The sequence below is a fragment of the Sminthopsis crassicaudata genome, chromosome 2 (genome assembly GCF_048593235.1).
Source record: "Sminthopsis crassicaudata isolate SCR6 chromosome 2, ASM4859323v1, whole genome shotgun sequence".
Lineage (NCBI taxonomy): Eukaryota > Metazoa > Chordata > Mammalia > Dasyuromorphia > Dasyuridae > Sminthopsis > Sminthopsis crassicaudata.
In genome coordinates this window covers 520592676-520608311 of record NC_133618.1, presented here as the reverse complement: position 1 = coordinate 520608311, position 15636 = coordinate 520592676, and the positions used below count along the sequence as shown (strand labels likewise).

General features: G+C 32.1%; 1 protein-coding gene across 2 annotated transcripts in view; it reads left to right on the top strand.

Annotated features, from left to right (window-relative positions):
• SECISBP2L (SECIS binding protein 2 like) overlaps positions 1-15636 on the top strand; it is a 70832-nt gene that overhangs the window by 16272 nt on the left and 38924 nt on the right. For both annotated transcript variants that reach the window (XM_074294456.1, XM_074294455.1), the window contains exons 5-11: positions 4014-4243; positions 4526-4550; positions 4973-5088; positions 9708-9839; positions 12336-12416; positions 13723-13890; positions 14051-14192. In XM_074294456.1, coding sequence (XP_074150557.1) covers positions 4014-4243; positions 4526-4550; positions 4973-5088; positions 9708-9839; positions 12336-12416; positions 13723-13890; positions 14051-14192 — 894 coding nt within the window. The remainder of the gene's footprint in view (positions 1-4013; positions 4244-4525; positions 4551-4972; positions 5089-9707; positions 9840-12335; positions 12417-13722; positions 13891-14050; positions 14193-15636) is intronic.

The following is a 15636-nucleotide window of genomic DNA, read 5'->3' as shown; positions in this document are numbered from 1 at the left end:
GGAAATGGAACTCTGGAGAGAGATAAAGACTAGATTCAGGAGGCATCTTTCTACACAGAGATAATCATTGAATCTATGGGAGTTGATGACTTTAGTTTATGTGAAAGGAAATAATGTGTTATAAGGCTAGTATGGAGCCATGCTGTGAAGAACATTAAATGCCAGCTCTTGAATTAATGAACTCAGCTCTTGAATTAATGAACTCAGCTTCTAGAGTTGATTGCTATATAAAATATTTTAATTCAGATCAATCAAAAGATTTTAATTCAGATCAATTTACAGCTGACTGGTCACTACAGTTCAAAAATGGTCATATTTTAAGTCTCATCTTTTTTTCCTGTGTCTTTAAGCTCAGTAAAGGATAGTATTTTGAAATTGTGATATCACTTCCTCCATTGAAGTAAATTGCAGCTCCTCCATATCTTCTCATTCTATATTATTCTTGTCCCATAGTACATCCATAGGGAGATTATTCATTGCTCTGGAGGTTTTCCTCTCATTCATCTAAGATCTTAAAGGTCTCAGAGAATTCCTTAGGCTTTATGTGCTTTGTTCTTATTCTGTTCTTTGTTTATGAATGGCACACCTTGTTTTCAGGTCAAATGTGTTTTTGATAATATCTTTTATACAACATCCTTACAAATCATCATAACTAACATGCTGTATATGTCACACTTCCACTACAAATCATTCCATTGCCCTTTGGGTTGTTGGTAATTTTAATTCTTCTGTTACTGGAATGTTTCATTATTAGGATAAATGTTTGTATTAAAGATGGGCTTTTGTAGCTGAAAACAGATAGGGATTATTAGAAGTAATTAAGTTTTTTGAATACAGTCTGTCTTATTTTTTTCCTTTTTCTCTTCAATTCTGAACCTAGATTTTATTTGCAGTGCCTATCCCCGATACAATACACATATTGTTGGACAAACAAGGTACTCTGCCTTGTACAGCTACAGGACTGGGCAAAGAGTATATTTTTCATCCATTTTGTTTTGCCTGCACTACAGTGGATTTCACTGAGAAGTCTTTATAGTGTTCTAGGGATCTAGCAGTTAATAAGATGGGACCAGTGAATCCTTTTGTTTGAATTTTATGTGGTATTTTTCCCTTGGCAATAGCAAACACAGTAGGCAGATCATAACTCAGAGTGGAAGGGAACTCAGAATCCATTTAATTCAGCCTCATTTTATATATGTGCAAACTCTCTGAGGCTTTTGGAAATTATGGGAGTTACACAATGCAAGGTCACCCAGTTAGTAAAACTATAGAGGAATGGTTTGAAACTAGGTGTTCTGACTCCAGATTAAGAACATTTTTTGTTAATATAATGGTATTTTATTTTTTTCCCCAGATACATGACAAGAAAAATTTTAGCATTCATATTTATAAGATTTTGAGTTCCAAAGTTTTCTCTCTCTCTCCCCTCCCCTCTTCTGAAGAAGGTAGGCAGTGTGATCTAGTTTATACGTGTGCTATCATATAAAACATATTTCCATGTTATTCATAGTTATGATAGAAGAAACAGATCAAAAGGAAAAAAAAAAAAGCAAAGAATTAAAGTAAGTGGAAAAAAATGTGCTTCAATCTGCATTCCAAATCCATCAGTTCTTTATCTGGTTATGGATAGTATTTTCCTTTGTGAGTCCTTTGTATTTGTCTTGGATCATTATGTTACCTAGAAGAGCTGAATCTATCCTAGTTGATCATCACACAGTATTGTTCATACTGTGCATGATGTTTTGCTGGTTCTGCTCGTTTTTGCTTTGTATCAGTTTGTTCAAGTCTTTCTGAAATCTGCCTATTCATCATTTCTTATTGCATAATAATATTCCATTACATTCATATACCACAGATTATTCAGCCATTTCCCCAATTGATAAGCATTCTCTCAATTTCCAATATTTTGCTACCACAAAAAGTGCTGCTATAAATATTGAACTCTTATTCCCAAGGCTGGAGTCTGGATTTATCAAACACTAGGTTCCTTTTGTCCTCTTTCTCCTTTCATCCAGATTAAGTACTTTTTCCATAGTTTCACATGGCTTTTATGGTTTCATACCATTGAACAATGTTATTTTCATAATTGCAACTATTATAACTATATGTAATTTTAATGTTCTCATATTTAAAAGGTACTTTCAAAACTGCATTTTCTGGTATTATGTCTGCTATTTTATAATAAAATGGAATTTTATTTTCTATGCTTTTTTTTCATTGTGTGATTATAAAAATATAGTTTATATAAAAAAGTTTGCAAAAAACTTCCTTATACTCAGATATCGGGTATTTTTTTAATACACGTCTGTTGCATTCTCACTGCAATTTTATATAGATGAGAGAATTAAGAGTTAGTAATAGTTAATGTTTTAATCTCTTTTTTGGCAAAAGAACCCTGTAGTCTTGGAGTGTTCGATTGTTTGAGTTTCTCTAAATCAATCCCTGAGTTCCTTTAAAATTGAACTCTCTCTGTTGCTGATTTCTTGATTGGGTCTATCCATTCTTCACAAGTTCTTTTTTTTTTTTTTTTATCATTGACACTTATACATTGGGTATTAAGGTTCCATTTCTAATAAGAATAGTGTGATGATAAAAAAGACATTTATTCATGAGAATAGATTACTATAAAAATTCTGGATAAAACCTGTTCCATTTAATAACTGTTTTGTCCTATTTCCAGTTTCATCAATGAATGTTCTTGGAATGATCTGTCAAGTCATTTTCTCAACTGCTTTGTGTTGTTTTGAAAAAAGTTTTGCTCATTGTTCTCAATAGTATTTTGCAAATAAGCTTGTATTCTAAACCAGTGTTAACTAACCTTGGTTATTCCTTCTCTCTGTTTAGCAGGGAAGTCCTATGTTTGCTTGAGGTCTTTCTGGGCCTTTGTGACTGCGTCATTTTAACTATTTTGCACCAATTAAGAGTCAGTGCCTTTACTCTTGACCATTTCCCATTTTAAAAGCATCAACAGCTTTTTAAATAGCTCTGTTTGGAACTTCCATAGCTGTATGTAGTGCAGTTGGTGTTAACCAATTAATAATCTTGTAGATAACTGAATGTGGATTTATGTAATTTCGTGAAATAGTTTCTTGTCTGTTTTAACTCATTTGTTTTGGACAAAGGTCACATTTTTAAGTACCAACAATTAACATTTTGTAGATTGTCTAAAACTGTAAATTCTTAGCATTTTATGTTTCCTTTTTTGATGCTTCACCATCCTCACTATAGAATAGAGATCATAGATATATAGCTGGAAAGACCTTTGAGGTTATTGATAAATCTGATCCCTTTATCTTATAAATGGAGAACTGAGGTTCAGAGTTGTCTAGTCACCAGCCCAGGGCCTTATAAATAGTAAGTATCTAAGGCAAGATTCAAACCTCAGGCTTCTTGACTTAGGTCTAGTGTTTTATCAGCTGTATCAAGACTTAAAACTCTTTCCTCCTGCAACCCCTTTTTGCCTAAGAGATTTTTATATGAGTACAGATATGTAGGTACATAAAATAGGCAATACAAATCAAATATTTATTGACAATAAAACATTGTGACCCTCACATTCATTTACCAGCACCCATATGGAGTTATGACCCATGTTTTAGAAGTTTTGTACTTTACTATATGGTTGTCCAAGGCTGACTGATCTTTTGAGTGTTTAATCTGTTGAGGCCAACCTCTTTATGATGAGTCTGTCTGCATATGGGCAGGATAGTCTTCAGTTGACCAGTATAATTCACAGTCACCTTCACAGAAAAAGCTTTTTCAATTTAGTCAAAACCTTTCAAAGCTGGACTCTGCTAAAGTAGCCTACAAAAATCACCTTTTTACTATGATAAAGCATTGATGCTTGACTTTAGAAGGGATGAATTTTTTTGGTCTACATTTTAAAGAACTGATATATACCTGCAGTTTTCTTTTACAACTAGCCATTTTATTTTGTAATGATTTGTAAACTTTTATATTTATAAAAATGACATTTTGCTATAAAGAATTGTTATGCTTTCTTTACTTTTCAGATTTTCCATCAGATATTGCTAATAAGTCTCTTTCAGAGAGTACTTCTACAATGCTTTGGAAATCAAAAGGAAGAAGGAGGAGATCATCCCATCCTACAGCAGAATCTTCTAGTGAGCAAGGTGCTAGCGAAGCTGACATTGACAGTGATAGTGGTTACTGTAGCCCCAAACACAGCAACAATCAAGCTACAATGATGACTTCCAGAAACATTGATTGTGGTACAATTAATGTATGTAACCGTTGCCTAGATTTATATACTTTATTGAATGTAACTGTGGTTAGATATTTACTTTCTCTAATAGTTGCTAATGGAAATGAGAGGATGACAGTTGAACACCTATTTTATATTGAATATACTTTTTCCTTTAAATTTATTAAAGTAGTAAATAGAAGGAATTTTTTCTTAAAATTGTAGTGAGTGTGCTATATTTATGGTGTGAAGGTTTTTGCAAAGTTAAAAGTGTTTATTTCAAAGTGGCAAACTCTAACTTTTTTTTCCCCTTATTTTCAGCTTGTGGAACCATCAATATGTTCAGGTATTTATCTAAGTGTTCTGATACTATCATCTACTTGCTATTAATCTCCATGTTGTTTCATCTGTCTTGCTCCTCTTTCTATGAGACTTGAAAATGGAAAAAAACCCCAAAAAACAAAGTTTCCAAAAAAGTTAATGTTAACTTAGATGTCTTTCCTGAGCAAATTAGAAAACTTAAAAGTGTATGGCAAGATACAATATGTGTTCAAAATAAGAATGTTATAAAAATTTCCCCCCCAACTTTGTTATATTCTATTCTTGAAATTAAAGTGTCTGACTTTGATATAGATTTTAATTTAATTATAAAACATAAGACATAATTTTGCTCTTCTCCTTCCCCTACTCTTATCCCCCTGTTTTTGTTTTTGTTTTTTTTGTTTTGTTTTGTTTTGTTTGTTTTTTAATCTTTATTATCCCTTGTAGGTGGGACAAGTTGGTCCAATGTAACTTCTCAGGCAACTCAGAAAAAACCTTGGATGGAAAAAAGTCAGCCGTTTTCTAGAGGTGGAAGGCAAACTGAGCAAAGAAATAATTCACAGGTAACTTCTGTGTCATAGAATATAAGTTGAAAGTCAATGCTATCCCAAAATCCTATTTTGCCCATTTCTATTTTATTCCTCATAGAGACTCTTCCAAAACCAACTGTACTACAACCCTTCAGATTTATAGGTGATCTAACCTTCTACTTTACTAAAAGATTGAGGCCTTTGAATGAGGAATACCATCCCAACATCTTTAGTCATTCTCCTAAGTCAAAAAATGAAGTGTTCTTACTCCTCACCTGATCTTATTATTACTTCCTACTAATTATAGAACTCTTGATTCTTTTCATCCCCTTTTTTCTACTTGCATCTTTTAGATATTTTTTCTCATTGGTTCTTTTCCAAGAGAGATTTCACAGATTCTTCATATTTTTTAATGTAAAAAAATCTTGCCTCTATTTTTATCTGTTGATTTTCATCCATATGTTCTTTTCTGATTCTTAGATTTCCTCCTCAATTAGATCTTCTTAATATACATACTGCTCTTCTCCTTTTCCCCTGTTTTCTTTCCTTCCACCCCCATAATCTATCATCTTTTCTTTCAGCTAAAACTTTTCTAGTCACATTCTAGTCATGGATCTTATATGATTCTTAAGTCAAATTTGTCTCCATATTTTAGGGCCCCTAGTAAATCTTGCTAATACCAATACTTAGACAACTGAGGCTTAGGTTTTATTGCTGACTTCTTTTTTGGATTTATCTTCTGTAGATTTCAACTTCAACTATTTTTCCTATATTTATAGAACTTTCTCCTTCACCTTTCCATTTTCAGCTTAAAGTTCATTGATTAAATTTGCAAGGCAAGAATATCCTTATCAGTTATTGTTAGGTGCCGTCCTCGTTTAGGAATTTGTTATATTCTTAGCCACAAGAAAGATTCATTTCTGAAACTAATTTTTCGTTTCCCAAATCTACTTTTTTTTGATGAATAGAAATGATAGAAACAAGGCTGGTACTTCTAAGGCCTTCAGGTTTTTTTTTTTTTTTTTTACTCAAGTGAAATATTTTACAATTTCTTTTAGATTGTATTTTTTTTCTGACAGTGCCTGTGTGAGTGGTGAGAACTGAATATAATAATTTCATTTTACAAGTTTTGGGTGGTTTTTTAAAAAATGCCTTAGGTTTGCATGGGAAAGAAGCAGACTACCCTGGGAAGGTAGGAGACTTTTTTTTTTTTAATGAGATTTACAGATATCTGTTTCAGTAGCCTTCAGCAAGAAATTACTAATTACTAATTTTTCCTGTGATTCTTATTGGATAATCTCTCTCCTAACATAGTATAACTTCTTGGATGAAAAGTAGCTGCTTCCTTGAAAGAATATAAAGTTATTTTCTCTTTAAAGACAAAATAACATTTCTTTCCCTTCCTTATGTCTTTATTTTATCTGCAAAATAACATTTAAAATATCTCTTGTTTCTTACCTTCAACACTTAACAACTTTTAACTTGTTCTAAGTTTTAGCATTCTTGACCCCATTTTCATAGTACAGTACAGTGCTATGCTCTTTGTATTCATTGTCAGTTACTTCCATTTGCTTCCATTTTATGTACAAATATTTTTAAAAGCAAAATTATTTAGTGAATTCCCTGGATGTTCATATTAGTTTCTAAATACAACTTCTTTTTCTTTGCAAAGATTGACAGAATGTTTTTTTTTTTTTTTTTTTTAATTGAGGGTACCATCTCTTGGGCTAGCTTTCCTTAAAAAATTTTAGGTAGAGTGTTTTTACTTTAATTTGGAATTTTGAAAATTGAATATCCAAAATCTAGGGTGGGCATCAAACTCTGCCCAAATTTCTCTTTACTGACTGTTACGAGCTTTAATATGGCATGGTCATTTCCTCCAGATGTTTCCTATCATTTCTGCTTTTTAGCAGCCAGTTTGTCCTTATTAGTAAAAATCAGTTCTTTTATGTCCCCCTCCTGCCCTTAAGCAGAATTAATGACACCTGGAACTTCTTTCTGTTGAGGGTTTAGGCTTTTTAAAACCCCTGGCAACAGATGCTTATTAAATTGCTAAAGTGATAACTAGTTTGAGGTGTAATAAACTTATCTAGAATTTTAAAATTGCATTTTTGTTTCTAAAGAAAAAATAATCATATTTGTTGATGTTAATTGAGTGATAAATTGTCTAGGTGATTTGCTTACCTGAATCTTTGTTTTTGTTTGGTTTTGGTAAAACTTGGCAACATTGATAGTTAGGTATCATTACTATGAATTCATACTTGTTTTGGCTGAGGCAGTTGAGGTTAAGTGACTTGCCTAGGATCACACAGTTAGGAAATGTTAAGTGTCTGAGACCAAATTTGAACTCAGGTCCTCCTGACTTAAGGGCTGGTGTTCTATCCACTGTGCCACCTACCTGCCCCTATGAAATCATTCTTGAAAACTGATCTGTAGTTACTGTTGTAAGAACAAATTATTGTTGTTTATAGAAAATCTTTTAGCAAAAGACCTATTTTTCAAAAAGCAGGAATTTTAAATAACTCTTTAGTTTTTATTAACAGATAAATATTGGTAGAATGGCAGACTTGGGAAAATCCTCATGATCTGTATTTTTTCCCAGTGTCAGAAGTTGATAAAGAACTCCTGTAATCCAAGAAATCCATTCAGCTTTTTCTTGAAGGTCTCAAATGAGGAGGTGGGAACCTACTACCTCCCAAGAGAGCCTTCTCCACTTTTGTAGATAGTGCTAATGTTAAAAATTCCTTCCTTAATGAAGCTTAAAATTATTCTTTGCAGTTTCACCATTTACTCTAGATCTGTCTTCTGGGGCCAAACAAAACAAGTCTAATTGTTTTTCATATAGCAGCCCTTTAAATACTTAAAGATAACTGTCCTTTTCTTCTCCATGATTAATATCCTTACTTCATCTAGCTGATTCCCAGATGGCATGGACTCAAGGTCTTTTACAATCCTGGGTACTCCTGATTAATCTTATTAATCTTATTAATGTTATTCTTAAAATGTGGTACCAACAACTGAGAGGAATATTACAAGTGAGGTCTAATCATAACTATGTACCTTCCTAGTTTTGAACTCTTAATGAAACCTAATCAATGTTGCCAGATCATTCTCTTGATTCATCGGGCTTGAGGGCCACTAAAACTGTCTAACAAACCCAAGTAATTTTTTCTAACCTAAATGAAAGACATTATTAACTCTCATAAGTTTCATTGCCATATTTTAAAAGTGTATAAAGTGCCAAAATTCGTATTTTTTAGGTTGTAAATTTCAATTTTACTAAGTTTTTCAGAAATGCAAAACTTCATTTTGGTTGTAGCAGCATGCTAGAGAGAGCTTATGAAGAGAAAGGAAATCATTGGAAAAAGATATGATAAGACAGGCAGGGTTGGGAGAATTATAATGTTCAAGTGAATATCACTTTGAATAGAATATTTCTAATATTGATATCTAAAAACTAGGGTCTGGTTATTTTTGTCTTTTTTCATCATTTATCATAGTAGTCAAATCATATGTCTTTGTTTTTCTGAAGAAGCTCTGTGTAATCCCTATTACCCTATCTTCCCTATCTTCCATCTTTATTAGAAATTCTCAAACCTATAATATGATTAAATTTGGTTTTTGCTTTTTAGAACCTTTAGTCATCTCTACATGATGAAATGTTGGATTAAGATTTTGTGAAGAGGAACAATTTGTTATAAATCTATTGTTTTTAAACTCATAGTCTCTAAGTTTTAGAAATGGAAGAAATCTTAAATGGCTCATCCAAATTTTGTATTTTACAAGATGAGGCAGTTGAGTCCCAGAAAAATTAAATGACTTTCCCAGTGTCTCAGAGATAGAATTAGATCCCAGGTAATTTCATGCTGTGTTTTCCAGTCTTTTTAACTCTGCTTTCTAGAGCCTGATATTTTCATTTGGCCCTTGTCATATGTCTAGCAGCTTAATGAGAGCCACATTTACGCTAGCAGAACTCCCAGATCGTGATTGTATTGGCATATTCTTACTTTTAACATGACCGAGGCCTACAACACAAAAGTCAGTATTCTTCTCATCTTCACTCTTAGAAATAAGGACCAGCTTCTAAGAGTAGAAAAATGTTTCAAAACCCTCATATGTTTGCTTTCAGATTAAAGAATTCAAGGCATGTATAAAAGCATTTCCTTTCAAGGTCTTTCTTAGTCCAGTAATTGCACTGTTTGAGTTTAGTTAAAAGTTTTGGTAGCCAATATAACCTAGAGACTACAGTTTTTAGTTCTTTAAAATTTTTCTAGGTAAGGGAATGTAACACTAAAATAAATTGAGTACTTCAAAAAAGGTGATCTGAAAATCGATGCTAATTTTAGATTTACTATTTATTTTGGCTGTGTTTAAACTGAGTATTTTGCTATATTGCAGACAGATGAATAGCATTTTATTTTAGTGTGTTTTAGTGAAGAAGTTATTTTTATTATCAGTTTTCCTGTAAATTCCAGATTTAAACAGATTTTTTTTAAAGTACAATTTAAAAATACTGGTGATAGTGAATGTTGAAAAGAGCATGTTAACATTTGTATGTTAGTATTTATATTTATGATTATTGTACTAAATTAAGTTATTTTAAAAGTTTAGTATTATGAAATTTTAGTTTTTTGTTTTTGGAATTTGTTTAGGTTGGATTCAGATGTCGTGGACATAGCACATCCTCAGAAAGAAGACAAAGTTTGCAGAAGAGACAAGACAATAAACCATTAAGCAGTCAATCTCACAGAGTAGAACCAAGTCCTGACCCATTATACTTTGAGGTATTCTCTTTTCCTTGTATGATGTTTGTTATTTCTACCATGGGACATTTATTTTGGATCTTTTGTTTTTTTTTTAAAATTAATCTCTCAAGAATTGTTTAATTCTTGATACTTATTTCTCCAGTGCTTAATGTGACATCTGATATGGAGGTTATTAAGTATACATTGATCAAATAATATTTTTAAATTTATGTCTTCTTTTAGATTTTAAATTTCTTGTGGATGAGAGAATTACCTTTTTAGGAATAAAATGTTAGTGATGAAAAGAATGCATTTCCTCATTTTACAGATGAAGGGACTAAAACTTATAAAACATACTTTTTGGATTCTAAATTCTGTATTCTTAACATTATTTTGTCTGTTGTGTGTGTGTGTGTGTGTGTGTGTGTGTGTGTGTGTGTTGGTTCAAATTTGAAATACCAATTATGCTTAATAGGCCAACATTATTATTATGCCATTAAAAAGTAAAACCAAAAAATTCCCTACTTGAAAATGACAAATAGGGACTAACTTTAGTCTTTTTGCAAAAACTGAACAAGTTAAAGAAAGACGTTACAGATGTCATTTGAGATAAGGTTAATGCTGTTTACATTCCATTTTTTTCAGCTGGCTATACCACAGTGGGTATGATAATGGATGGTGAAATTGAGAAGGGAAACTTAGAGCAGAACCGTGTAAGAATAGTGCCAGAAAAAAAGTCAGAGAAAACACTTTCAGGAGAGGAGAAGATGGTCAACAGTGTCAAGAAAGATAAGGATTGAGGAAGAGGCTGTCATTTTTGGTAGTTAATATGGAAACTAAGGAGAAAACTCTTATTGAGTGAGGTCAGAGGTAAAATTGCAGAGGATGTAGAGGGAATTGAGAAGAGAAGGATTTTTCAAGAAGTTTGGCTATGATAGGAGAGATTAAAGTGCTGCTAGTAGAGATAATTAATTAGTAGATAGTAGGAAGTACTAAGGATTTTTTTTTTTTTTTTGACATTGGTGATGGGGATGTTTGGAAGAAGAGGAGAAAAAACTAGTAGATTGAGAGATATTGAAGAGAGAGAAGAGAAGAGATGAAAAGGAAGAAGAAAGAGGGGACAAGGAAGATGAAGAAGTGGAAAGAGAGGGAGTAGGGATGATTGAGGAGGGTAATTTGCTGAAGAAAATGTGAGGATTTGGGTTTTAAAGCATAGATAAAGAGTTTGGTCTTGACATGGAGAAAGAAGAGTAAGTACTGATGGCTGGAGACATTCTATGTCACATCAAGGATGAGGATTTATGAGAGAGGGTTAAGGCGATATCAGAATTTTTAAAGCCCTATGTTAAGTAGTATCTTGCTTGTTTATTTCAATATTTGTTTAGTAAATTATGAGTAGAATTAAATGTGTTTCTTTTTCCAAATAATTTTTGTTTTAAGTCATCTAGTATTTATTAAGCACCAAAAGTAGTAATTTTATACATAGAAGAACTAGGAGAGAGTGATATTCTGAAAACCTAGAGAAGAATATCAAGGACAAGAGGGTAATTGAGTGCCAAAGGTGACAGAGAGGTCAAAGAGAATGAGGATTGAGAAGAGGCCATTTGATTTGGCAGCTAAGAATCATTGGCAATTTTGGAGAGAGGTCTTTTGGTCGAATGATGAAGTTGGAAGCTAAATTGTAAAGGATTAAGAGAATGAGAGGATAAAAATTGAAGGCACTTATTGGTAGATAGCCATTTCAAGGAGTTTAGTAACAAAGGGCAGAACAGATAGAGGGTTTTTTTGTATGAGGGAGACATGTTGTAGGCAGTAGTGAATGACCCAGGAGACAGAGATTGAAGACAAGAGTGGAGATGACAGAAGTGGCAATTTGTTGAAGATGATAAGGTGGAATGGGATCACTTGAGTAGATAGAGGTGAAAACAAAGATAATAGCAAAATGCTTCTGAGTGATATGAAATGAAGAGGGAAGTAGCATGGATAGGACTTTGACAGTGATTGGGGAGTGAATATGAGCAAGAAAGGTAAAGGTGAGGAAAGGAAATCATTTTGGGTAAAAGGAAAGGGCAGCAAAATTGTTAGATGAGAAAGCTCAGAATGTGTTCACATAAAAATGAATTCTATTTTGGATAATTGTAGGATTGGGGGAGTTATGGAGATAAAACAAAGTTAGGGCCACATTTTGTAGGGCCTTAAATTCTATGCTATATTTAGATATTTTTCATTTTGCTTATTTGGAAAGCTATTAAACCTCTTTGATGAGGGAATTAGGAACTTTGTTTTAGGAAGATTGTTATGGTTACAGTATATAGGAAGGACTCCTCACATAAGAGAAGAACATAAAGGCAAATTGACCAGTGAAGAAAATGTTAAAATACACTTAGCTATAGGTAATGAGGGTCTGAATAGTGGCAATATGATTGGGAAAAAAACCTTAAAACTTTTTAAACACTCTTAAAGAATTAAAAATATCTCCTAAATTGGTTTGTGCTCTTTTAAGTTTTTATTTTAAAATTTATTACTTTGTTTTAGGATGAAGATGAATTTACAGAACTGAATGATACTGGAAGTGCTAAAGATGAAAACATTCAACAAAAAATTTCTGCAAAAGTGGTAAGACTGACACTTGGCTGTGATTTGTTTTTAAACATGGACAGACTATCAGAATTGTTGACCAATGTTGATTTTATATATAGCCATTAATGCAAGTATTAAATTCAATTACCAAGCATATTTTATTTATTTATATTCATTTTTTTCTATCTAATAGTATTTTATTTTTTCCAATTACATGTAAAGATAGTTTTCAGAGTTCATTTTTGCAAGATTTTGAGATCCAATTTTTTTTCTCCCTTCTCTAAGTCAGCAAGCAGTCTTGTTATGTACATTCATTTTAAACATAATTCCATATTAGTCGTGGTGTGAAAGAAAAATCAGAACAAAAGGGAAAAAGCATGAGAAAGGAGGAAAAAAAAAGTGACAATAGTGTGTTTTGATTTGCATTCAGTCTTAGTTCTTTCTCTAGATGTGGATGATATTTTTCATCTTAAGTCTTTTAGAATTGTCTTGGATTGCTGTAAAGAGCTAATCCTGTCTTGCTGTTACTATATACAATGTTCTTCTGGTTATGCTCACTTCATTCAGCATTCACTTCATTTAAGTCTTTCCAGGTTTTCCTGAAATCAGCCTGCTCATCTTACAGCACTAGTATTCTTATAGAATACCCTTTTTATAGTTTCTTATAGAACAATAGTATTCTGTTACATTCATGTACCACAACTTATTCAGCCATTACCCAGTTGATGGGCATCCCCTCAATTTCTAATTGCTTGCTACCACAAAAAGCTGCTACAAACATTTTTGCACATATGGATCCTTTCTCCTTTTCTAAGATTTCAGACAAAGTAGTGGTATTGCCAGACCAAAGGATTTGCATAGCTTTAGAGCCCTCAGTTTACAACTCCACCAGCAATGTATTAGCAAGCATGTTTTTTAAAACTAGTATTTCATTAATAAAACAGATCAATTGCTTTTTATATATTAATATGAAGTATATTGTCTTATGGTTGGGAAATCATATAAATTATATATTAATTTCTTGACACTAATTTTAAAGTGGATTTTCATAGTCAACATTGATCTACAAAATATATAGAATTTTTTTCACATTTATGTATATTAGTGAAGTTAGAGATGGAGATGGAATTGTCTCATAGTGTCATTACAAAAACTCATGTCTCAGAAAACATCTTTATAAACTATCTTAATTGTATTCATATTGATGCTTTGATTTATTGTAGCAATGTTATTTTAATCAATATAATTTATAAGAAATAATTCTAATAACAGATACCAAGAATCTGTAAGTAATCCTTAAATTAAATGTCCCATTCTTTTGTTTTTGTTTTGGAAATCTCAGTTGGATGATTTACCTGAAAATTCACCAATTAACATAGTTCAGACTCCAATTCCTATTACAACTTCGGTACCTAAACGTGCAAAAAGTCAAAAGAAAAAGGCTTTAGCAGCAGCACTTGCCACAGCTCAGGAATATTCAGAAATCAGTATGGAGCAAAAAAAAATACAGGTTTGTTAAAAAATAATTCTCACTTGTGAAATTTTAATACTTGACAACTAATAAGGAAAGAACAATTGGGAGGGACATAATAAATATAACAGTCTTAAATTTAAATTTGCCCCTATGTTATATTGTATATATAGGTAAACCTTTTTTGTTCATCTTGCAGGAAGCTTTATCAAAAGCAGCTGGCAAAAAGAGTAAGACTCCCGTGCAGCTTGATTTAGGGGATATGTTAGCAGCTCTGGAAAAGCAACAGCAAGCAATGAAAGCTCGGCAAATCACTAATACCAGACCACTATCATACACAGGTGATGACATTTATGTAGAGGAAAGGATTTTGGTTTCATGATATATAGTCAAGTGATGTCAATATATAGAAGTATTTAAATTTATGTGTGTCTATGTCAGTGTATTTGTTTTTCAAGTACACACTAACAGAATGTCCCAGAAACAAACTGTTAGACTTTTGGGATGCTGTCTATTTCTTTAAAAGTAATTCTAATAGATTGAAATCTCATATATTTAAAAATCATATTAATTTGGCCAAATTTAATTCTTTAATTAGGTGGAAGCTAACTGGTGATTTAAAATGCATTTTTTAGCTATTTGTGAAGAAATTAGCTTGCTTTCTGTGAAACAATTTCTGTTATAAAATGGTCTTCTAAATTTTGCACGCCTTGTCTTAAATGAAATATCAACTGAGAATCAAAAAGGATACTGGCATATTTGGTCATTGTTTTAAAACTTTGCCATATATTACTAATATATTCTTTAATTTTTTCTTTTTTTCCATTACAAAAAAAATTATCATGTGAAATAGCATTGAAATTTCTTTCTTTCTTTTTTTTTTTTTTTTTTTAATCCCTTTGTTCTTTGATTAGGCTCTATTACTTACTAGCAAATTAAGTCATAAGTAGTGGAACTGGACTAGGGCAGAATGTTTGAACATATAATTTAGAACCTGATTTTCTGTTTTATGTAGTTTTTGAATATGAGCCTTTGTTTTTAATATTTGATGCTTAAGTTAGCATTATAGATATAAAATGTATATAATAGCATGTTTATTACTTATGTAATAGCATATATAATAACATGCATCATTAAAACAGTGTTATTTCTAGAGGACTAGAAAGGTGAATGATTTAGAAATGTCATATACTAGATTTTATTCTAGGTCTTGAACATGTTTTATCCCAGGCAGCCCCAAGAAGATGTTTATTAAATGCCCAATATATATACTCACTGAAGTTATAATGACAAAAACAAAACAAAGCTCTGTGCCCCATTGTGTCTCCATTGACTTGGTATCTATTTTGTACTTAATTTTCTACACATAAGCTCCTTGAGGTTTGGGGTTACCTCTTTGGTCTTTTTTGTCTCCAGTGCCTGGCATAGTACCTGGTGTTTAATTCATTCTTGCTGGATTGAATCAAAGGGAATGGTTGATATACAGTGAGACTGAAAAAGTAGATTCCTTTCACCTGTCAGGTGTCATTTTGCAGTCAGTAAAAAAAAAAAATCAGATAAAGAATTTTCCATATTGCCTCAAATATGGACGCCACATTGCAAAGAAGACAGAGATTTAGTTTGGGGAGAAGGCTTTTCTGAAGATTGATTTGCATGATTAAAAATGAAGAAAGTGTTAAATGGTTAATTTGCCATTAAATAGCAAGTCAGATTTAGGAGTTGGGGCTGAAGGAAGCATAATGATAAGAGAGGTTTTGTGGAGCCACAGGACAGGTTTTTTTGTAC